Source organism: Emydura macquarii, unplaced genomic scaffold, assembly GCF_026122565.2.
Source record: "Emydura macquarii macquarii isolate MOO-44397 ecotype Brisbane River unplaced genomic scaffold, CSIRO-AGI_Emac_v2 contig_374, whole genome shotgun sequence".
Classification (NCBI taxonomy): Eukaryota; Metazoa; Chordata; order Testudines; family Chelidae; genus Emydura; species Emydura macquarii.
Genome location: NW_027130511.1, coordinates 3443925 through 3467526, shown reverse-complemented (window position 1 = coordinate 3467526; position 23602 = coordinate 3443925). Strand labels below are relative to the sequence as shown.

The 23602-nt window shown below is 38.5% G+C and overlaps 1 protein-coding gene across 4 annotated transcripts in view; it reads right to left on the bottom strand.

Annotated features, from left to right (window-relative positions):
- Positions 1–23602, bottom strand: part of CEP128 (centrosomal protein 128) — a 400917-nt gene that overhangs the window by 266860 nt on the left and 110455 nt on the right. For all 4 annotated transcript variants that reach the window (XR_010917028.1, XR_010917026.1, XM_067532353.1 and 1 more), the window contains exons 14-15: positions 21629–22279; positions 17686–17850 (exon numbers count right to left, since the gene is read on the bottom strand). Coding sequence is in view for 2 of the 4 variants with exons in the window: in XM_067532353.1 (XP_067388454.1) it covers positions 17686–17850; positions 21629–22279 (816 nt within the window). In the remaining 2 variants the exon portion in view is untranslated. The remainder of the gene's footprint in view (positions 1–17685; positions 17851–21628; positions 22280–23602) is intronic.

The following is a 23602-nucleotide window of genomic DNA, read 5'->3' as shown; positions in this document are numbered from 1 at the left end:
TTGCTATATATGATTGCTCTTCCATGGATGATTTGCTTATGCTCTATGTCAGGGGTGGGTAAACTACGGCTCGTGGGCTGCATATGGCCCGCCTGAGCCTTTCATCAGGCCCTCCAGCTGGACCTGGCAGAAGCGCAGAGGCTGCTCTCCCATCCTGGCCCCGCTTCTTTCCCCTGCTCCCTCCCACCACATGGCCCGCCATACAATTTCTATACCCAGATGTGGCCCTCAAGCCAAAAAGTTTGCCCACCCCTGCTCTATGTCCTTTATTACTTAATTCTTCATCTCTCAGCTCTGTCAAGACCTTTTATCTCTACTTTCAAAAAGCCAAGATGAGTTTTCTCTATCGACGCTGATGCTCATAGTATGTGGACTGGTGACAATACTAAAGATAAAGGAGGGATGATAAAATGAGTCAAGAGGATTTGTAAATAGTGTCTTGTGTTATTTAAAGCCAGAATTAAACCTCTGAACCTCACAGCATCCAATATTTTATTTAGTAACAATATAATTTGAATTCAAAATTGAATGCAGTAAAAACCCAACAAGAATTGCAGTTGCCATGGATCTTTTCAAAGTTACTAGTTCAAATCCGGTCAAGGTATGTAGTAACCAAGAGCTATCCAATGACTGTTCAATGGCCAGTGTGCAGTGAGTTGGTAATCTGAGTCCAGTACAAGCGGTTTGTCAGCATCACAAAAAGCCTAATCTTTACAGTTGGTACTATGTTGGCTGTCCCACCAGAGGCCAAGGACTCAATGGGCATGAAAACGCAACAACTCCATTATCCCTTGAAGGCAGTCCTGGCCTCTCCAGATTAGGTTTTAGGCATGATGATGAAATAGAAGGAAGAGATGTTTGCACAATTTTTACCCAAAAGATTGAATGTAAACTCTATGGCTACAGATTGCATAATCTAATTGTTTTCTGTAGAAAATACACCTGCATTAAGTACTACATACTATTAGTGTTCTTGTTTATATTGATTTTTAAGTAAAATTAGTATGCATGTAGGTTTGAGTCAAACTTGTAGGTGCCAGGAGTGCAATTTGCATTCTCTGTACTCACAAGGGGAAGTTGTGCCAAAGTGGAAGTTCAACCAGCAGAACAGGTGGCAACACAGTCATCCCCAAGGTTCCAATAAAAAGGGGCAACTTTAATTTATAGCTAAGATTCCAAGCTGCTCCTGGAAGTGTGCTGAACCAGTACATCTTCTAGGTACCTTGCCTTGCCTCCTCCTTAATTCTCATCCACTCTCTCAGCAGCATAAGCCAGCTCCCACCTCCCAGTATAACAAGGTGGGTTTTTTGGTTTTATATTGTTTTTTGGGGAGTCGGGTTTTTTCAATGGCTGTCACAGCTGAAATCCCCAACATTCACAGTGAACTTTCTACCCTGAAAGCCAGAAGAACCCAGGCAGTGAATCAAACCCAAAGTCTGTTGATACCAAAGAAATAAAATCACTTAAAACAGCATTTTATGCTTAATTGTCCAGGTATGATTGCAACTGGCAACTTCTACTTGAGAAGTGTCCTCCCCACCCCCCAGTCACATGGGAGCTTAGCTCAGAGCACAAGCTTATACTGATGGAAGAGTCTATGAGAGCTTAAATATTATTAAAAGAAGGCAGAATTATTTTTCCTTAAACCCAATTTCAGTGTTATAATTAAAAAACCCAAGATTACCCTGTCATACAGTTCACATAATAGCAATAAATGCATAGGGTGCAATTTTTGATTTGCTCATAAGAAAATAATTATTAGAGAACATGATGGGCTATAACAATAACATTTTAGCCTGTAAAACAGCACACTATGAAATCCAGTTCAAGTCAAACTTTTCTAGGAGATTGATTTTTTTAAAATAGGAGCCCAATTCTTTTCCAAATGAAATCAATGGGAACTTCATTGCTGATTTCAATGGAGCAGAATCAGACCATGGACCTATGTTAAACTGCACACGTTTTTAAATTTACTTTGATATTTATACAATGAAACATTAGTATGAGACACACATTTAATTTTTGTGAAAACGGTGGGCAGCAGTGGGACACAATCTCATTTCACATATTTCAGTGCAATACAAGGAAATCCAAATTCAAAAGAAAAGTATAATCAACAATTACAACAGGTAAGGGGGTAAAAATTATCAAAACTACTTAGTTTGTTTGAGAGGAAGTAAAAAAACCCAGAGATTTATACACCATTTTAGGAAACATAGGCCATATTTGGAGGTAGAGCTGATTAACTTTGATTGGCCAAAAGCTTAATGCATTAAAGAGATGTTAGAAGCAGCTTTCTGACTTGTAGACAAAAGTTATTAGGGTAAGATTACTTACTTGCTCTAATGTTACTTTCCCAGTGTCACAATTAACAAATTGTCAAAAGGATGTTTGAGAATGAGAGGCTATGTAAATACTCACTAGTCATTAATTATATTTAAACAATTAAGACTTTTATGTCTTGAGTCTAAGCAGAAGTTTGCCTACCAACTCCTTACCACTTGGCACTTTCTTGTAGCCTGTTTTTGAGAGCCATCTGTTTGTGGTTTTCAATGAATTGTTGCAAGATACATATGCACTAACCTGAAATCTTTTATGTGTCTTCAAGATCAAGATGCCAGGGCATTGGCTCTTGTCAAATTATGACTACCAGGCTGTAACACCTATTTGGCCTTTGAAGAAATCAGGGTGTCCTCTTAGGCAGCATAAGGGGACACTGAGTCCTACAAAAGACCCTAATCATGCAGAAGGTGGGAGCTCTCTCACAATACTAATGACACCTGAAGTCATATCTTGCTCTCTTCCTGAGACCAGACATCCAAAGAAGGAGAAGTGAAAGGCTCTCACCATCAGCTCAAGCCTGAAATCTTCAACTGAGAGAAAAGATCAGACTCCTTCTTCCATGCAAAAGGATTCAAGTTCATCTTATTATCAATAGAAATACCAATGAATAGCAACCTAGTTCCAAATTAAAACCAATCACAAGAGCTAAAGACTTTGAAGAAGGTGTGAAAATCCCTTTGTAGAGGAATTCAAGGATGCTCAATTCATTCCTCTGTGCATATGTGTCTCTCTCTCTGTGAGTGAGAGAGAGCGAGAGCCACTAACTGTTCCCCAAGGTAGACATTAAAACCCTAAGTCTTATCTAAAAAATAACAGATTTCTGTATTAAACTAGTGTCATTCCAAAATCAGTATAAGCCTAGGACTCTGCAAATGATTTTCTATCTGTGTCGGGCTGCCAGAAAGATGGGGAAATAGACTAGATAAAGAAAAGCTTGATGTGATTTTTGTGAACAGCAAAACTTTAATGAAAGAAAGCAGACAACAGAAAAAAGTTACCAGGAAATCATTTCAAGAGCTGTACTTCCTTAAAACCAAGGCAAGGAATAGCATCTGTCTTCAAGAGACTCTTAACTAAATGGCTTAAATCAAAGGGAACAGCTTCTCCCTTTAACCTTCCTGTACAGTGTTAAGACAACTGTTTTCCTTAACTAGTTCATATTAATTTATTTAATTACTTATTGTAATAATTGATGAGCCAGATAAATTGAACCATTGCCTTACTGATTATATTTTGATTATAACCTTGATTTGATTTGGATCTTTGTACATTAGGTTAGGAAAACTATAAATTAGCTAGTGACATATTTCAAATTCATATTTGTTTTAGAAAAGCTTGTTTAGAAAAGCTTGCTTAATTTTTTAATACATTTATAAAAGATGCAATGAACTGGTTTATCTCTCAAAACTTCAACGCAAAGTAACCTATGCAGAGGAAAAAGATGGAATAATTAAAAATAATTTCTGAACTCATCTTATATTTTAATTACTTAAAACAACATCCTATTTTCCCTACACCAGTAGCTTTTTGCTTCTGAAAGCTTGGCTTGAAATTCTGCTTCAAGTTGCAAGTGAAAGTCTATTTGGTGGTACAGATGATTGCCCACACACACAAAAAGTCCACAAATTGAATCAACAGCAACAACCTCTGATCAAGAAAGACCCACATCTGGAATAGAAGGCAGAACGCAAATCAAGACTGATGCAAACTGGAAAGGCTATGTGGGGAATCCTACAGTGTACTAGCCAGTACAGTACCTGGACTCCAGCTATTTTTGCCATACTTTAATTTAATGAGTATCTACAAAGAAAAAAAGTGTTCTTTGTTACCTGTTTGATGTATATCCCCATTTTGCTGAGGCACAGCTTGGTGGTATTGTATGTCCAAAGAAGAATTACTAGTGAAAAGCAAGAATGGCACTTATACTGGCAAGAATCTATTGGAAATATGCATTCACACTTCAAAGCTAAATGCAAATTTAAGATAAATGTATAGATTTATTCATTTTTATTGCATTATTTGAGGCCTCAGCTGCAGTTTTCATAAATACTTTAAATCTATTTATCAAAAAAACCATTATTTTTTTCTCATTTATACCCACTTGTTTCTGTTGCACAGCAATTTCTAAACTAAAGATTCACATCTCAAATAAACTTTATATTCTGCTAGTGAATGGCAGTAACTTTTCTCTGGTCATTTCTCTTCCAGACTAGATTACTTCAACCTTCCCCACTTCTCACCACCCCAATTCGCCTCTGTATAGTCTATCCAAAATCCATGAAAGTCTTTTGTAAACCCACTCAGAATATGTCACCTCTCTTGCTTCCTTTCCAAACCCTCCACTGACTCTTCTTTTTCCTTCAATATCATGTTTAAGCTATCGTCCCCACTTTCAAGGCACTGTGCAGCTCTGCTCTAGACTACATCTCTGCTCTCATTTCTACCTACCACCTGCCCCTCACTCTCCTATAGCTCACAGCTAACCACTTCCTTTAGGTCTCTCTCACTGACATATCCGTTACTTCTTCCATGCTGTCTCTTATGCCCAGAACTCAGGCACACAGATACTATGCTGAGAGGGAAAATGGATATATTAGGCTAGAGAAATAGATCTCCATTATTTTCCTAGGTGGCACGTCAGTAAACCCACCTCATTCAAATCTCTGCTCAAAATGCACTTCTTCCATAAAGCCTACTGGTATTATTCTATCACCCACAGAAATGGGATTATGTAAAGTAAAATTAAAACAGCTGCACTGCTGTGTGATGAAACCCCCTTATGCTTTGCCTGGTACTTGCCTGCTGACAGCCATATGTCTTTTTAGATTGTAAATTCTTCAGAGCTAGAGCCATATGTCCCCTAGGTTCAATTTGACCCCAAGAACTCTATTGTGACTCATTAAGTATCAATACCACCACTGAGAAGGACAAAAAAACAAATTATTTGTCCAAAGAGAAAGGCTTTTTATTTAATAAATACTTCAAATAAATACATTTTCCTATGTTAATTTTTGTCTAGAATTCAAGAGATTTATTAATGGTTTGAAACATTTTTAAAAAGTATTATTTTATAAAGTAAAATGACAGCCTAACAAGGAGAATGACTGAATGCAGCAGTCTAGAAATAATCTAGATTTCCCTTCTTACGTTCCTAAACCTGTATTTAATAAACATTAATAAACATTAACAAAGAGACATCTATTGGACACATGAGCTGAAGGAAGAATCGTCCACAATGAGAAGTTAAGAATCAGCTTTAGAAATGGGAACTCAGAGCTAAAGCTGTCACATATTCAAGCAAAAGACAGCAAAGAGAAGTGCTACATGGAAAATCGAGAGCTCTTCCATGAACTCCACAAATCAATAATGACAATATGCAATTTTTAAAAGCTTATTTATATGTCTATAAAGATGTGTGTGTGAGTCTGAATTAAGACGTAGGAAATTCTATAATATTTACTAGCCTCCCTCAAAATGGAGACTTCAGATTTGTAATTATCACATATTGAGCAATGTTCAAAATGTTTAGTAGAAGCTAATGCAGGATGGAAAAGATTACCTAAAATTGATTCCAGACGAATACTTTTGTGGTAACATTTGCTCATTGCTTTTACATGCTGTTTTCTCTGTACAGAACTGTGTGAAAGAGACAAGTAGTACACTCACAGCCCATAGGAAAAAAGCCCAAAGTCCTTGGCTTTCATGTACTTGTTGGGGGTCAATAGTTCATTTATTCTTCTTCCTTCCTTTTTGCTAGTGGATTTTTTTTTCCCTTCATTTCTACAGGTTTGTCTAGACTGTGGTAAAATTTGTCTAACAAGAGTTACAAACAGCTCCTGATCACAGTGAATACTAGATTGTGATCTCGTAGTGGAGTGAATGTCCTGTACACAAAAAAGGACACTTGACACACTGATATTTTTTTAACATTGTAAAAGGATTAGCAATCCTGAACAGCTGGTCAGATTTGATCCAAACACAGCAGTAAGGATAAAATGAACTTTTTTCCCCTGGGAAATCTTTTGGGTTGGTAAAAGTCAATTTGGAGTTCTCATATTTTCTTTCTTTCTCTCTTTTAATTATGTCCATGTGGCAAACAGAGCTATGCCTGTCATTAAAATTTGCAGTCCAAACAAACCTTGCCATAACAAGATTTGAAATCTACTGGCATGAAACAATAAGACTTGAGACTTGTAAGCCAAAGATTTTAGCATCATTTTAATTGCATAATGGGATAAAGACTATAGAAAATCCTAAGTAATTTCCTGTGGGATGCTATTTTTTCCCTTTTAACTTTTTGTGAATCTTAATATATGAGATTAACTTTTATGTCATGAAAATGAGGAACAAAGTATTCTATTTACAATTTTGCCATTAGAACATAATATTAACTTAAAGTCTTCACAACGTACTTGGCACTGTTCAAGATAAATTCAATCACCATCTGTGCAATGAAATATCTCTTTGAAGATACAGTGTTCTGGGTTAAGAACAAGAAGAGAAATATCTCTCATGGTATACCAACAGCATTGGTTGGAATATACTTGCATGATGAAGAATCCATTTAAAGGAAATGATGAGAAGAGGAAACTGGAAGCCAAAATGAATAAACTGGAAGAGAGTGTTATAAAAGACTTCAGAAGCGGAAGATTGACAATTATGTTTGAAAAAAGAACTCTGGAATGTTCAGAAAAAACTTGATGAACTTACAAAAGAATAGTGATAAAATGTTAAAACCGTCCGAATGCACATGAATCCCTGATAGTACACATGCACAAACTAAACATTAAACTGTTGTGGGCAGGGGAGTGGGGGATGGATTTCCAGATTTACAATGCCAGTTCAACAGAGAAACAGAAGAACAGGAAGATAAATACATTTCCATTCCATATCATTCAGACACACCAAAAGAGAAAACAACCAGATTCTTTGAGGAGGAAAAAGTTACACACAACCACAAAGAATCCACGAAGTCGGTTTATGGTTTAATCTTATGTCCATTCAGAAACTGAAGCTGCTATAAAATTTGGCAATGTCTGTTAAACATGGTTTCTTCAAGCACTGTTTTTGTTTTGTTTTGTTGTGAGCATGACACCTCTGATACTGGAGCTGCACTGGCTACCTCCTGGTTTCCTGGTTATGTTAATTAGGTCCCAGACCATTTAGGGCTTTACTTACCTCAGAGACCACCTTTCTCCCCATGAGATACTGATATGTTTGCACACAGCAGGGGACCCTCAGCTGGAGCTCTGTTGGTAACACTGCACTGGCACAACATTCTCTGTAACATCCTCAGACCTTGAGAATTCCTTTCCTCCTTTGGTTCTTAACAGCCAAAGTTAATTATATTTCAGGGAGCACTTTAAGGCTCATCTTTTCTTCCTGGCTCATGAAGACTGATAGACCAGTGAGAGCCTGGTTAGTGGGACAAAACCACGGTGGGTGTTTGGTGGAGGATTATGTTTTCTATCTTTTTGTTATGGCTGGTGTATTGTGCTTTGAAGCAGTTAAGGGAGTTTATTACATACATTTTTAAAGACTGTCAAGGGCACTCAGAACTTAGGATGAGTGATCTTTTGTTACTGAAGTGTAAATTGATAGAAACTAAAACAGTGTCTTCAACACAGTGTTGTTGTAGCTGTGTTGGTCCCAGGATACTAGAGAGACAAGGCGGGTGAGGTAATATCTTTTATTTGGACCAACTTCTGTTGATGAGAAGAGCTCTGTGTAAGCAAGAAAGTTGGTCTCTTTCATCCACAGAATTTGGTCCAATAAAAGATATTACCTCACCCCCTTGTCTCTCTTCAGAGTCTTTGAGACAGAGTAGTCCATAAGAAACTTCTGAAAAAAAGCTTATAGCTCCCTAACATTTTTTCAGAGAATAGAAAACTAGTTTTTTGAATGTCACCATAACAAGATAATGATCAGTAACGAAGATCTGCAGGACTAATTGTTCTCTCCACAACATTCTCTCAACATGCACTGACTCTAATCTTCAACTCTTGCTATAGAACCCAGCAATGACATTTAAACATTCACATCACGAAACCTCTGTACTATGTCTACTAGGAACTAGTTAATGACCAAACAACTTGTATTCACATAAGTCATATTTAAAACTACCTATTCACAGAAGAAAGAAGAGTGCAGTAATGTACTGCAACATTGACCCAGTATCAAGAATATAACTGTGCTTTGAAACAAAGTGACCTGTGCTTGTATTTAATCTCTGAACTGCATCTGAAAAAAGTTTTAAAATTAAATTAGCATTTACAAGCCTACAGTAGATACTTTACTTCTTATTGAAAAGTGACACCATTTGTAACATTAGTTTTATGGGAGACCAGTGTAATAAATGGCAAATCAGCTTCAAAATTGTATGTGTGGTTCTCTCCTTGGCAGAACTCTGTGGATATGTCTACACTGTTATTAAACACCAGCAGCTGGCCTGTGTCATCTGAGTCAGGCTCGCAGGGGTCGGGCAGTGGGGCTGTAATACTGCAGTGTAGACATCTGAGCTCAGGTTGGAGCTTGAGCTCTGGAACCTAGCAAGGAGGGAGGGTCCCAGAGCCTGGGTTCCAGCCCGAACTTGGATGTCTACACTGCAGTTCTATAGTCTCGCAGCCTGAGCCCAAGTCAGCTGACATGGGCAGCCACCGGCATTTAACTGCAGTGTAGATATACACTGTGTAGCCCAGTGTTTCTGAAATAGTGTTCTGTGGAACCCTGGGGTTCCGCGGGACAAGTTGAAGGGTTCTGCAAAAAAGTGGAACCGCGCCGCCGAAATAAACCAAAATCGCGCGCCGCCGAACAGCTGTCAGTGAGCCGCCGATCAGCTGCTATCCCGCCGCCGAACAGCTGATGGGGCCACCGAACAGCTGTTAGCGCACCGCCAAACAGCTGATCGCGGCGCCGAAAACGGCTCAGATAGCCCACCGCCGAAAGCTGCCTTCACTGCACCGCCGAAAAGGGGTAGATAGTTTGGACTTTTCGGCGGAGGGCCTGGCATGGCTGGGCAAGGGTTCCGGGGGGGGGGAAATAAAATTGAGAAACACTGGTGTAGCCTAAAACTGGAACAGCAGGGGATGCAGCAGAACAGAATTCAGGCAGACAGCTAAAGCTGTATCAAGACCACTTGCATAGGACCATCTCACATTATGCTTCATAATATTGGTGAGAACTATGAGTCCCTTACTTCCATGATCAAGAAACTTTATAAAATATTTTAATAAAATAAAACCTGGACAGTGCAAACATTAAATCTATCAATTCTATTTGGGAAAATGAAAAACATTTAATTCAGAAAAAATCAATGTAATCAGATTTTCTGTATTTTGTTACTTGCCTTTCTGTTGTGGATAATTTCATGGAAAAAAATGTTTACTACTCTTGTTCTATAATTGTTGTTCTTTGAGATGTGTTGCTCACATCCATTCTACTTCCAGTGCACCAATGTCGGAGATTTCTCTCTTAATGGTACCCACCAGGGCAGCACAAGCGCGCTCTGCTGCCTCACGCTGCTATACAATGTTAAAAAGGGTGGTGCCACTCTGATCCCCCTTAGTTCCTTCTTACTGGACAGACTCTGATATAGAAGGGGAGAAAGATGAGTCATGGAATGGACATGTGAAACACATCTCAAAGAACAGCAATTACAGAACAGGTTAGTAACTGTTTTTTCTTTTTGAGTGATTGCATTTGTCTATTCCACTTCAGGTGACTCACATGTAGTGCATGCAGTCTCCATGGATACTTGAGCCAAAAAAACTACAGAAGCTGCCTGAGATCATGTAGAATACACCACCATTTCCACCCTGGCTAAAGGAAGTACATTGGCAATATCATAACACAAGTATATGCAGGACGAAATGCTCTGCATTGAGATTGAAAGGCTTTTCATCCTATCTACAGCTGAGATGGATAGCTGTGATGACAACTTAAAAGACCTAGTCCTATCCAAGTAAAAAGCCAACACTTTTCTAACATCCAAGGTCTGCAGCCTCTCCATATCCTGTTGAGAATAGGGCTTAGGAAGGAAGACTGATAAGTATATGGCTTGATTACGGTGGAATTCTGATATCACTTTAGTCAGGAATCTCAGCTGTGGACATATGTATACCTTGTCCTTGTAAAAAAAAAAAAAATTGTAAAAAGAGAGTCAGCTACCAAATTGCACACACATGAAGAGGCTATGTGAAAAAGGCCTCATCCCATCAGCTTAGATTCTGGAAGAAGGAAATAAAGATAGCTGACAAGAAAATTTTTCATCTCTTTTGCTGTTTAGACTCTCACAGGGCTGAAGTTACAAAACAGAAGCAGAGATCCCCAGGGTCAGCGTGAGTTAGCCCAAAAAGCCATTCAGTGCTGATGGATGACTACAACTCTGTCACCTCTGGGAACCACAAACAGCTGGAAAAGAGGATCACACACCAGCACAGATTTTTTGCAACTGGTACAAGGCTTAACAACTGGAGATTGAGGCATAAGCAGGTACCAGATGTTAGTACCCCAAGAATAAGAAAGGACCAATGCTGCAAAACAAACAAGAAAATAAAAAGAACTATACAAATTTAACTAACAAATACAATTACTATCTATTTACAGCAAGGAAGATAATTTCTCCATAAAGGTAGAGTGAGAACTTGCAGTAACAAGTCAAGGTGTCCAACTCTGATAAAGGGCAATAAGAAGGTCTGGGGATGGCACCACCTTTTATATCATAGTTTCTCAACCTGTGGTACGTGTACCCCTGGGGGTACGTGAGACACAGGCAGGGAGTACACAGGGAAAAATAGAGTGAAGGGGAGGCAGGCAGCAGCTGCTGACTTCTGGGGAAGCCAGGTGGCAGCAGCCCACTTCCCACCCGGTCCCAGCTGGGAGGTGTGTGGCAGCCCCTGGCTTCTGGGGAAGGTGGGCGGCAGCCCCCCGCTTCCCGCCCAGTCAGAGCTCCCAGCTGGGAGGTGGGCTGCAGCAAACGGCTCTTGAGGGAGGTGGGCGGCAGCCGCCCGCTTCCTGCCAGGTCCCAGTTCCCAGCTGAGAGGCAGGTGGCAGCCACTAGCTTATGGGGGAGGCGGGCAGCAGCCCCCCTCTTCCTGCCGGGTCTCAACTCCCAGGTGGGAGCCCGGTGGCAGCCTCCTGCATCTTGTGAGCTGGGCTCGCAGCTGGGTGGCAGCCACTCAAGCCCCATCTCCGAGCCAAGAAACACCCTCCAGCGCCCCGGCTTAAAAACAGGCAGCAGCCGCCTGCCTACATCCCTGGGTCCCAGTTAGCACGGAAGCCTCCTCTGCCCCAGCTCAGATTGGGTGGCAGTTGCCCACCTCCTGGGCTGGCAGCCAGGCAGCAGCCGCCTGCAACTTGCCCAGGTGGCAGCCCCCATCTCTGGCTCAAGGTCCAGTGCCCAGAAAACTGCTAGAGCAGTGAAACTGACAACTATGACAGCCCCAAATGTCACCAGTTACCCTCTTTTCCTGTCTCTCTCTCACCCCTTCCTCCTCTCAAATCTATGGCAAAAAATTTGGCGCTGCACTTTATATTCCCCAGCTTTGGCATGCCACTCAAACCCTCCTAGTTTTGGCCAACATCACCTCTAGTCCAGGTACATACTTGAGTTGCGCACCCCTGGTGTAAAGGTGGTAACATACCCACACTAGATCTGATATCTGTCATATCACGGCCTTTTATACTCAGCCCTTCTTCCAACATATGGCTCACATTCGTCTGTAAATATAAAATCCCATGGAAAATTGAGTGTTGCGGTACTTATTAAAATTTTCAGAAGTTAGGGGGTACTTGCTACTTAAAAGGTTGAGAAACACTGTTTTATACCATTGTGAAGCAGGATAAGGCAGCGGAGGTCACATGCACCCCCCCAAACGGTGCTGGTAAGGGAAAAATCTCTGACTCTGGTACACTTGACATGCACACACTTGAAGAGGAATGGATATGTGCAATAACTCAAAGAACAGCAAACACCTTTTTAATATAATGTTCTTTGTAGTAAAAAACAAGGGAAGAGAATATGGAAAATGTCTTTTTAAGAAAGGATCAGACAATGGCAGATTTTAAAGATTTGAGGAGGAAACCAGAAGTGGAAGAATAAGAAATGATGTAACTTTTCAGGAGGCTGTCCAACACCAGCAATAGGCTGAAACATGCCAATTTTAATTAAAAAGTTTATATTCAATATACTTCACAGATTAGAGCCAGTGATATGCGTTTGTAACTGTGTGAATTCCAGAATGGTGTTCCAAGCACAACAGAATCAGCTTTCATTTAACACCTCTGTCACTGGTCCTACGTTCCAAGTGCTATGCTGTCACATCCCATTAGATCAATGAAATGTCATAGCATACTGGGGACATACCCTGGTAACAGACTCAACCATGGTCACGTGACAAGAGGTCTGTACAACACCACAAACTTCTGTTCTCTAGCACATTATCCTTCACTATTTTAACAAAAATAGTAAATGAAATTCAAAGATTTCCTTATACTGGAAGCAAAGCATTGTACAGTGAAACCTTGTGAATTTGCATTTTGCTAGTTAGCACACCCCATAGCTCACACATAAGAAACAATGGTTGCACCCTGCTTCTCAGCAAAGATTTAATGGCAGAAACATTATTATTGAGGGGTCTTATACAAGACTTAGTTACTTTCATAAAACATACAGCAGAATATAAACTATGAAGTATCAAAATATGAGAACTAAACTATACCTAATACTAAACTATATAATTAAATGAACAAAATACATTTCATAATGTAAGGTATTGTGCCCCACAATTAAAAAAAGAACAAACAATGGAGTGCTCATATTTTTGCAGAATTAAAATTATTTGGAATGTACTACGCTTGTAACTGTGGGCATGTCTACACTGAAAAAAAACAAAACAAAACACGGGAGTGAGTCTCAGGGTTAGTGGAATTTGAACCAGTGGACCCAGGGCTTGAACATCTATGCTGATTTTCTAAGTTAAGAATTTTCTAACCTGGGTCCAAACTCAGGGCTCCAGTGTCCTCCCTGCAATATGCAGACCCAAGTCCAACCAAGCATATCTCAGCCTTCCAAGTGCCCTCCCAAAACGGGGCCACTCTAGTCTTTTGTTGGTGGACTCCCAAAGCACAAGTCCAGTAGGGCTTCATCCAACTGCAAAGCAAAAAGGCTTGAACCCAGGGTACCGGCTTGACTCAGGCTCAGACCCTCCGACCCTCCCCCCATGAGGTCCTGAAACCCTGGGTCCGAGCCCTGGGATAGCACAATTTGTGTGTAGATGGAATGGGGGAGTGGAGTAGGCTTGAGCCTGAGTTAGAACCCTGGGCTTATATTGCAGTGTAGACATAACCACACAGCCTGTGTCAACTGACTTGGGATTGTGCTACGGGGCTAAGAATAGCAGTGCAGATGCCTGGGCTCTGAGACTCAGTGAAGGGGTAGGGTCTCAAAGCCCAGGCACTAGCCCAACAAGGAGTATCTATACTGCTATTTTCAGCTCCGTAGCATGAGCCTGAGTCATTTGACCAGAGCTCTGAGACTCACTGCCATGGGGCGCTTTTAACAGTGCAGATGTGCCCTTTGATGTTAACCTGAAAAATCAGCAATAGAATAAAGTGATAAAACAGCTGCTGGAACAATACATTTTGTTTCCATATTCTACTGCAATATAAAATCATATCCTGACAAGGAAAAAGGGTTACAAATGCAAAAAAAAAAAAAAAAAAAAAATTTCATTAGTTATATAAATCTAAACACAACATTAACTTTTATTGTTTGTATTACCATAGTTCTTAGGGACCTCAGTGATGATCCTAGACCCCATTATGTTAGGCACTGTACAAAAACTTAACAAAAAGAAAGAAAAAAGTCCCTGTCCCAAAGATCTTTACAATCTAAATATAAGACAACAGATGAATACAGACAGACAGATGGGAAAGTAGAAGGAAACAAAGAGACAACATTGGTCAACCTAACCATTATCAAGTCTTTTGTAGGCTTCTTGACAAACAAGAGTTTTAAGGAGGGATCAGAAGGGGGTGGATGAGTTAATTTTGTGGAGGTTTATGGAGAGCTGCTCCCAAGCATGAGAGGCAATATAGGAGAAAGCCTGAAGGTGCCTGTTTGAAAATTTAGCAAGTGGTCAACAGAGGCTGGCATCATGGGCTGACTGGAGATGGGACTTGACCTTTTGATACTGAATGAAAGGTGATAGATGTATGATAGATAGGGTGTGGCTAGACTGTGAAGGGCTTGAAAGTGAAGACCAACTAGCTTATGTTTGATATGATAGAGAAGAGGGAGCCAGTGGAGGGATGCGAACTAAAGGATGACATGGTCAAAATAGACTATTCATATACTTAAGCACATACTTCAGTGCTTTACAGAATTGGAGTCTTATTTTTAAAGACTGCTTTCTCCTAATTCATCTTCAGTTTTCTGCTGTTAATAGTTGAACTTTCAGAACACCTTTAACCTTCTACAGCCCAAACGTGGGACATGAAAAAGAGCTAAAAGTCCAAATAAAAGATACAAAAATAAAAGAAGGTCAACAATTCAAGGTAAGTTTCTTTAATATAACCTGAAATCTTTTCAGACTCTTGGAAACATCAAATCCAGTTTGCTAAACTGAACACTAGACAACACAGTGTAAACCTAAATACTGATGCAAAAATTGTTAATAATAAAATTGTAATTTATTCTTATGTCAGATTATTACGAACTTTCCTTTATCTTTACTGAATTTTAGGCAACACTTACAATTACTTTCATAGACATTATTTTTATCTTCTTTATTATGGTAGTGCATAAGGACCAACCAAGAATTGGGCCCCACAATGGTAGGCACTGTACAAACACAATAGTATGCAGTCCTTTCTCTGAAGATCTTACAATCTAATTACACATGATGTTTGGAGAATCGGATAACACACAAAATTACAGTTTTGGTTACTTATCTCATTAAATTAAATGTTCAAACTAAAGAAATTCCTAGGATATCTCTGCTTTCTGTCAACCAGGGACAGACCAAGTGTCAAGAAAGATAATACCTCCTCGGTCATAAAACTCCACAACTGTTTTCACAGGCTCTGAAATACAATTTTATAATTTCTATTTTCTTTAACATTCTGTGCTATTTCTTTTATACTATGTTCTGAAAGGTGTATATCACTGTTAGTTATTGTGATTCGTCCTTTGTATAGAGCATTTGCTATGAGTCTAATCTCAACTTGTAAATGCTATAAAAAGTGGGTTGTAAATCAAGAACCCTTTTGGTCTATAGGCAAACAAACCAATGAGATTGTCTTATCAGAAATCAGACTATTTCCCTTGTATAAGAAGCCTGTTTGGTATAGAGATGGTCTTATCTCAAGAAGGCAGAATTTTTTTTCAAAATATAAATATTGTACAGAATCCTGACTTTAAAAGAATGTTAAGGCTATTCTCTATTGAAAAGGAGAAACAATCAGGATGTGTTCTTAGAGAAATAAACAAAGTTGTAAAAGTGGGCCTTCCTCCCCTTTAAGAGAGAAAAACCTTAGTTGAAACCCAAAGAATTTTAGGAATATTGGAACTGTTTCTTTCATAAACACTCTGAAGTCAACATTTTTAAAATGTTAAAGTTGGAAAATGTTTTGTAGAAGACTTTTGCTACTTCTAATTCATGTTTCCACTTAAAGGTGAAAACCTTGTTATCTCTCAAATGCTTAAGAAAGTATGAGATTCCTTTGAGATATTTATCAGATACCATTGTTATGTGAATAGTGAGAAGCTTTATGTACAAATACAATAAGGTCATTTGATGCTATAACTGGTTACTAATGTAAGAAACCATTTGAGTATAAAAATGTTTATATTAATTGGGGAACAATGCTTAAGCAACTCCTTACCAAACTCAAGACAGACAAGAACCATCTCTCCCAAGGGGCATTAAGAGGAAAAGACAATAACTTTTTTGATGACTATTTAAATTGAAGACTTCCTTTAAGAATCATTTAAGTCTAAAAATACTATTTTAAGAGCTGGAAGGTAAGCTGGAAGGAAAGCACTTGGACTAACTTGAAGGAGAATTTCAAATTCTATTAAATCCTGAAGGAACTAATAGGATCCTAGAAAATAAACAGAGTAAAAGGAAGAGTTAAAACTCTAACTTTAAAGATGTGCTAAGAACTTTCCACCAAAGACAAAGCTAATTACAACTCTGATGCATGTGTATTAGCAGACTACGTATTCATGAGCTGAAGATCTCACCAAGATAACCCACATAGATGTTGAGCCAGTGACGTGAAGAGCTCTGTGTAAGCTTGAAAGCTTGTCTCTCTCACCAACAGAAGTTGACCCAATAAAAGATATTACATCAGCCACCTTGTCTGTCTAAAATAATGGAAGTCACATCACCTAATCGGCATTCAGAGAGAGAATTATTAAGACTTGGCCTATCATTTCTTGTTTCTTTAAACTATCAGTTTTTAGTAATTTTGAAAAAATAAACACTTGATGCTCAACCACTTAAAATGCTTCCTTTAACGCATACTAATCTTTTCCATTTGGTGAGTCACCATTATAGATGAGATGCTACTACTCCCACTACAAGGCCCATATTTTCAGACACTTACAGCTTTTTAAGAAAATTATCCTTTGAATTGAAATTCCTCATGTTTCTTTCTAAACTCAAAAGCAAGTTTTTCTTATAAAGTTGGGCAAAATTCTGTTTGCCATGCTTTAAATAGTCAAGCATGAAAAGACTTTCATCAAGCTATTTTTAATTCCATTTATTGTGCTTATATACTTATAAACTTTATACTTATACACTTCAAACTTGCCATGGACAACAATTTAATGACAAAATGAAGAAGAATTATTTATCCACTCAAAGCAACAGATGAGTTTAGACAGACATCTGTTAGTTACCCACATTGTAATCTCAGAGGATATGAAGACAGATATCCCTACTCTTGCAGAATGCCATCTTTAATGGCATCTTATGCTCAGGTCCTCACTTTAACATAAGTGAAAGACAGTACTGTCAGCACCAATGTGCTGTGTGCTGTAGTGCACACTAATGCCAAGCCAGGGATTGGTACAATTTTGACTGAGGGAAAACAGTTCTCTACCAAAATCACCAAAACTTGTCTTGGAGGTATGCTGTGAAAGTACTGACCTCATCCAACCATGTTTACCTTGACTGATCTAACACAATCGTAGCCTAAAATAGCATGACTGCAAGTGTTCTCTCAAAGCTTACATATATTATTTGGTAATCCAAACCATCTAAATAAAGCAGTGAAATTGGATGGATTCTGGCCATTATATATCAGATGACAAATGAGATTAGGATGCCTGTTTACCTTTTCCACCAGTTCCTGTTTCACAAGCTCATATTTCCGCCTAAGTTTTGTGTTCTCCTCTTCACTCTGGGTTAACTCTTCTGTCAGCTTATCACATTCAGTTTTCATCTTCTCCACCTGTCGACGCTGAGCTTTTACTACATTTTTCTCATCTACAAATTCTGTCTGATGGCAGTGGGAAAACAGAGAACACAGTCAGTATAGAAGTTATTTATAAACATTTCCAGATTGCATACTCCCAAATCCATGCAAAAAGATTAGGGGATGATACCAATATTTAATCAGTAAGACTTTTTTACAATTTTACTGAGATTTAATTTCTAAAAATAACCATCTGCATTATACATACATACATACATACATATATATATAACAAAAACTGGAACACTAAGAAATGATTCTCTAGTCATAGTGAAATGATTTTACTGCTATGATTTTATTACTGGCAGCATAACAATTAAAATGTAAAGAAAGTTTTTCTACTACAAAGTGGATCTGTCATGCAGTTTATCCATGACACAAGAAAAGCAGAAAAAACAGTTCAATCAGCTAAAAAAAAAAGTGCTGATGCCTGCAGTGTACTTTGTGGGATTCGGTGAGATCTTTCAAGACCCTGCACCATTTTGAGTGCGCAAAATGGAGGACTTGTGGATTCTGTAGTGCAACTCTGTCACGCTCATCAACTTGATAGCACTGTATGAAAAGCTCAATGTATAAACAAATTAACATTCCATTACTGAAATTCATTGTAAGCTTAAAACACTAAAAATGTATCATTTTCTTTATCAGGATCAGTGACAGAGACTACTCCTATACTTAAGGGGAGATGAACTGGATGATTTAATGGTCTTTTCTTGAATTTCTAGAATTCTGTGATTTGACACTTATTAGCAAGGACACTTGTACACAGAGAGACATATCTTTAGCCTCTTTAATGCTTTAAGGTAAATGGATATTTTTGGGTATGGCAGATTAATAAAATTGGTTATCCTTTAGTGTTAAAATATTGAGACTTCTCCTTTCTGAAAAAAGGAGAATTGATGTACGCAATAAAGATAATTGCAACTTGACTGGCACTGAAGGATTTGAGAAATTCTGCAGAAAATTTACATTACAAAAAAAAAAAATACACAGAGCTAACAAGGAAACCACACTTGTTTGATATTGATACTTGGGGAAGAGAGTTATATTTTCATAGGGCCTGGGATTCAGACAAACACAAAACAAACCTTAAAAGTAAATTCTCCCATTACAGAAAGCAAGAATCCAATTCCATTTTAAGTGCAAGCACAACATGGTGTCAACCTCTCATGCTCCCTACATGGCAACTGTATTAAAGATTTATACAGCTGGAGACAATCAAGGAGACAATCCCTTGCCAACATCAACTTGGTTTTCTGCATTCTACTAAATGTGAGAGTATCAGAGAATAAGGAGACAAAAAGACTCTAGAGAAGAAAACAAACATTTTCAATCATTTCTGAGACTGAAAAAGCAGGTATGATGTCAATTTATCAAACCTGAGATGACCCCATAACAGCAACTGGAGGAGGAAATAAAAGCCAAAAGCCATATCTGCATGGTGGATATGTAAATTACACTGTGTATATTCTTTTAGTAGTTATCCCTTCAAGTGTCAGTCATATATGCAAGCTTAATTTTATTATTCTAACAGTACAATAATGATTTTAGAGCATAAAGGGAATAGGAGGGGTAAGAATTGGGGACAGAGTCAGGACTCCTGGGTTCTATTTTTGTGTGTGTAATTGACTCACCAGGGGACTTTTGGGCACTTAACTCCCTGTGCCTTGGCTTACTTGTCTTTAGAATGGAGACACTGGTAGTGACTACAAAATGAAGACGGGATTGCAATTTCTATTTAAAACAGAACTAAAAGCCTACTGCCTCTGCAGCATAGGAGCCCTTCAAGCACTGATGCCTCAATGCAGAAACAGTGGGCTCCTTCCCAGCACAAGCCTCTCTCACACACAAACTCCGGCAGGTCTCATGCCAGGTTCCCTCATATATTCACACAACACTCCCCAAGCCCTTCTGCCTTTCCTGCTACACAAAAACTCACTCCCCGTTCATCTAATGCACCCTACAGCAATTGCATGGAAAACTTTGGAAGAGGCGGAAAGGAAAAAGAGGTCACTGATTAAGTAGAGGAAGCATGGAAGGGGACAGCAAGGATATGAAGGGTGCTGGTAAATCTGGCTTCCAAAGAGGCAGCATGAAAAAAACTGAGTTTCTGTTATGTGCTCTATTCAGGTTGTTATACCATGCCTCTGACTGCAGTATCTGTGCACTGTGGGGTTTGAGCTGCCTGGATTGAGGAAATAAGTCCTCAGGAGCTCCATTCTGGGGAATTTACCACCTAGAACACACACCCCTCTTCCCTCTGCTCCCTCCATTAACAGTCATCTACCTATTTTAAGGTTTCATACTGCTACCTATCACTAATATCTGAGCACTTTCTACATCAACCAACATGTAAGCATAACTTTCCAAATTTGGCACAGCAAGCACTAACCATCTATTTTCAAAGTACCACCAATTCAAATTTCTAAGCACCAAAATCCCCATTCATTTCTGACTACTCCACATAGCTAAAATTAGAAGTTGCATATCTTATGGAAAGAAAGAAGGAACCATGTATATTACAGGTGGTTGATGAGGGTGAGGTTACTTGGAGTATGCAAAATCATGGTTGTAGGTTGCAAAAGATAGCTGAAGATTTAACTAGGAATTTCCTGGCTTTTTAACGATCGCATTGATGGAATATTCATTTAAGTAGCCTGTTTTTGTCTTTTAACAAAAAAAATTCAGCTTGGGAAGAGTACGTTTAGATTTAATGTACCACGTTTCAGACATACCCCCTACTCAGAACAGCTTGACATCTACAAACTATTTTGTAAACCACTGAGTACACCCAGAGTATTATGTAAATAATGATTATTAATAAATACAAACTTGCTATCCTACACTAGTTTACACCAATAAAAAATGTAATAGATGACTGATCACACAAATTCACAATCAAATGTTTAAAATTAATAAGGCTGTTTAGAGTATCCATTTCAGTGTAAATATTCAGGTTTTATTCAGATCAGTCTTATGAAATATAAAATGTTCTTGTTTTCTTCATTCTGTATCATCTAGACTAGAGTGAGCAGCATATGAGTTACACTAAAAATGTGAACTTGCTTGTAAATAAATTTAATGGTCTGCTTCATAAAATATTTTATGGTACTTTTTTTTGTTTTTTTCTTTTTAATAAATGATATGGAAATTGTACACTCTGGAAACACTTTAAAATACAAGGAGTCATTAAAACTAACCTTTGCAAATTCAGACATGCTACTATGATTCATTTTCAGAAACTGTTCCTGGAGTGCCAGTGATGTTATTTCAGCTATTGTGCAATACATACACTTCCAGAAATGCAGCATCTCTGGGACATGATAGATCCACAGTATAACAGGGGTAACAGTTAAAAAGGCAGGCAGGCAGAGAGATTAGGATCAAAGTGTTAGAATTCCAATGTTTTACATACCCTGTTCTATGCAGTCCACTGAATTTACCGAAATAACTGTTGTACTAATGAGAGCTTTTGTCTTAAAGCGACACCCAGACCTTTCAACGTCTATATCTTTGAAACATGTCCTATTTTAGGTTATCATTTATCATTACATCTACCTTTATCGGAACTCCAGAAACAGCTAAATAGTCTTCTTAAAAAGGCTTCAGTGATCTGCAGAAGCTGTCCCTGAGTTATTATAATCCATTTCAACCAGACTTAATATGCATGAACCCCTTTATTGTTAGTTTTACCTTTTCTGCAATGCACAGAAACACAAAGATCTTTAAAAGTTCATGCTTTGTTAACTTTATCACGCACTAGAAAAAAAAATTCAACAGCAGAATTATTCAGCAAAGATACCTTCATCCTCCTAATGTGGTTCTCTGCCTCATCCTTTTCTTGCCTAAAGAGCTTCAGCAGCTCTTGAACATTTCTCTCATGCTTGGTTTTCACATTCTGCAACTCTGATTTAAGATCTGCCAGCTCCTGCTGGTGGACATCTCTTTCCATCTTCAGCTGCCAGCTAGTTGTACTCATCTCTTCTTGCTTAGACTCCTGATGTTTCTGGAGGTCTGAAAGGTTCTTAAGAGCCTCTTTCTTGGCTCTCTCTTCCTCTGCTATTCTGTTTGTCAGCTCTGCCCGAATAGCGCTTAAGTTTTTTATATCTGCTTGCATCTCTAAGAATCTTTCTTGGTCTTTTTCATTGATCATGTTAGCGGTTTCAAGCTCTTCCTCTAAACGTTCTTTTTCATTTCTCATTTGATTCTGTACCACGATCTGTTTTTGCAACTCACTCTCCAGTTTCTTTGCTGTACCTTGGACTTCCCTGAGCTCTTGTTCAAGAACTAGCTGTTGAGACTTGGTTTCACTGAGCTTCACCTCGTTACAATGAAGTTCCTCTTCTTGCTGGGCCCTCTTTGTAAGCACATCACTCAGCTCCTTCCGAAGGCTTTCTATTTGGTGCACAGCAGAGAGAAGCTGACCCTTCAGGTCATCCTTTTCTTTAAGGACCTAGGAAATATGATAAAAAGAGGAGGAGAGTCAAAATATTACCTAAAAATTCATTTGATCAAAATTTGGTGCAAGCTATGTTGTCTGGAAGCAAGAAACAGGCTCTATACTGTGCGAATAAAAAATGTTTATAGATTATGGCCCTGACTCAAAAGGTTTTTAAGAGTTTAACTAACTTTAAACCTGCTTGTAGTCGTGCTGACTCAATGGGACTAATCGCAAGCTTAAGGGTAGGCATGTGCTTAAGTAACTCTGAATAGGGTCCACTTTGAGTCAGTCTTCCATTTTTCCCATCCTCTTTACAGTCTGAGTTATACTGCTTTCTACTGGATAATACTATGGAAGAAAGATAAATAAACAGCAACAAAACAGAGAGACAACCTAATGGGCAAGTGAATAAATCCTTCAGTATTTTGGCTTGCCCACGATGCTATTTGACGAATAGTTTCACACCATCCCTGCTTCTTCTTCCAGTATCTGCACTATAAAATAATTTTTAAAAATTCCCTCACCAAAGTATATGGGAACTTACTGTACTTTCTGCTACTAATCAGGAGTGTCACTATATTAATGAATCAAGATGAGGGAAGGATAAGGGCCTGCTTGAGATTTGCTTATATTACATTATATCCACTACTGGATTTTTTTAATTCTTAAAAGTAGCTTCAGAGATTTATTTATGTTTGACACTAAACTATGCTGTTTCAAAGGAGACTACCAAGTACCATTACAAATATTTATTTATTTTAAAATATCCCAAGACAAAAAAACCATGTTAAAATGCAATAAAGATTGACAGTACGCACCATTACAGGTAACAAACATCACAGGGATGATGTAATTATCCCCATACCAAACATTACAAACCCAGGAAATTCAGAGTTAATGTTACATTTAAAAGAAATTCAGACGTTAAGATATTGGTATATGGACCTGAAGTTTTTGTCTGGGAGTGCATCAGTGTTCTAGCCTTTCTAAAACTGCATATCGACTGCAGTACTGTATTCAAGAACTATAATTTAGCACTTACCCTAAATTATTTTTAATTATTAAAAAGGTGATAGCTTGCATTAACTTAAAACATGTGTATGTATATTTGTATGTTTTATATGTATTATACACTTTCTCAGTGTGGAGACAATACATTAAAGCTAAGAAGGAGCAACAATTTAAAGATTCTAGAAAATGAAACAATATCATGTGGAAGGCTAACTACAAGGCCAAGACTTTAACACACTATCCTGACAACTATGCAGAAAAGTACATCTAAGCAAGCCTGCTACAACCAGTGGTCAAATGAAGCTTGCAAATATTTGGAAAAAC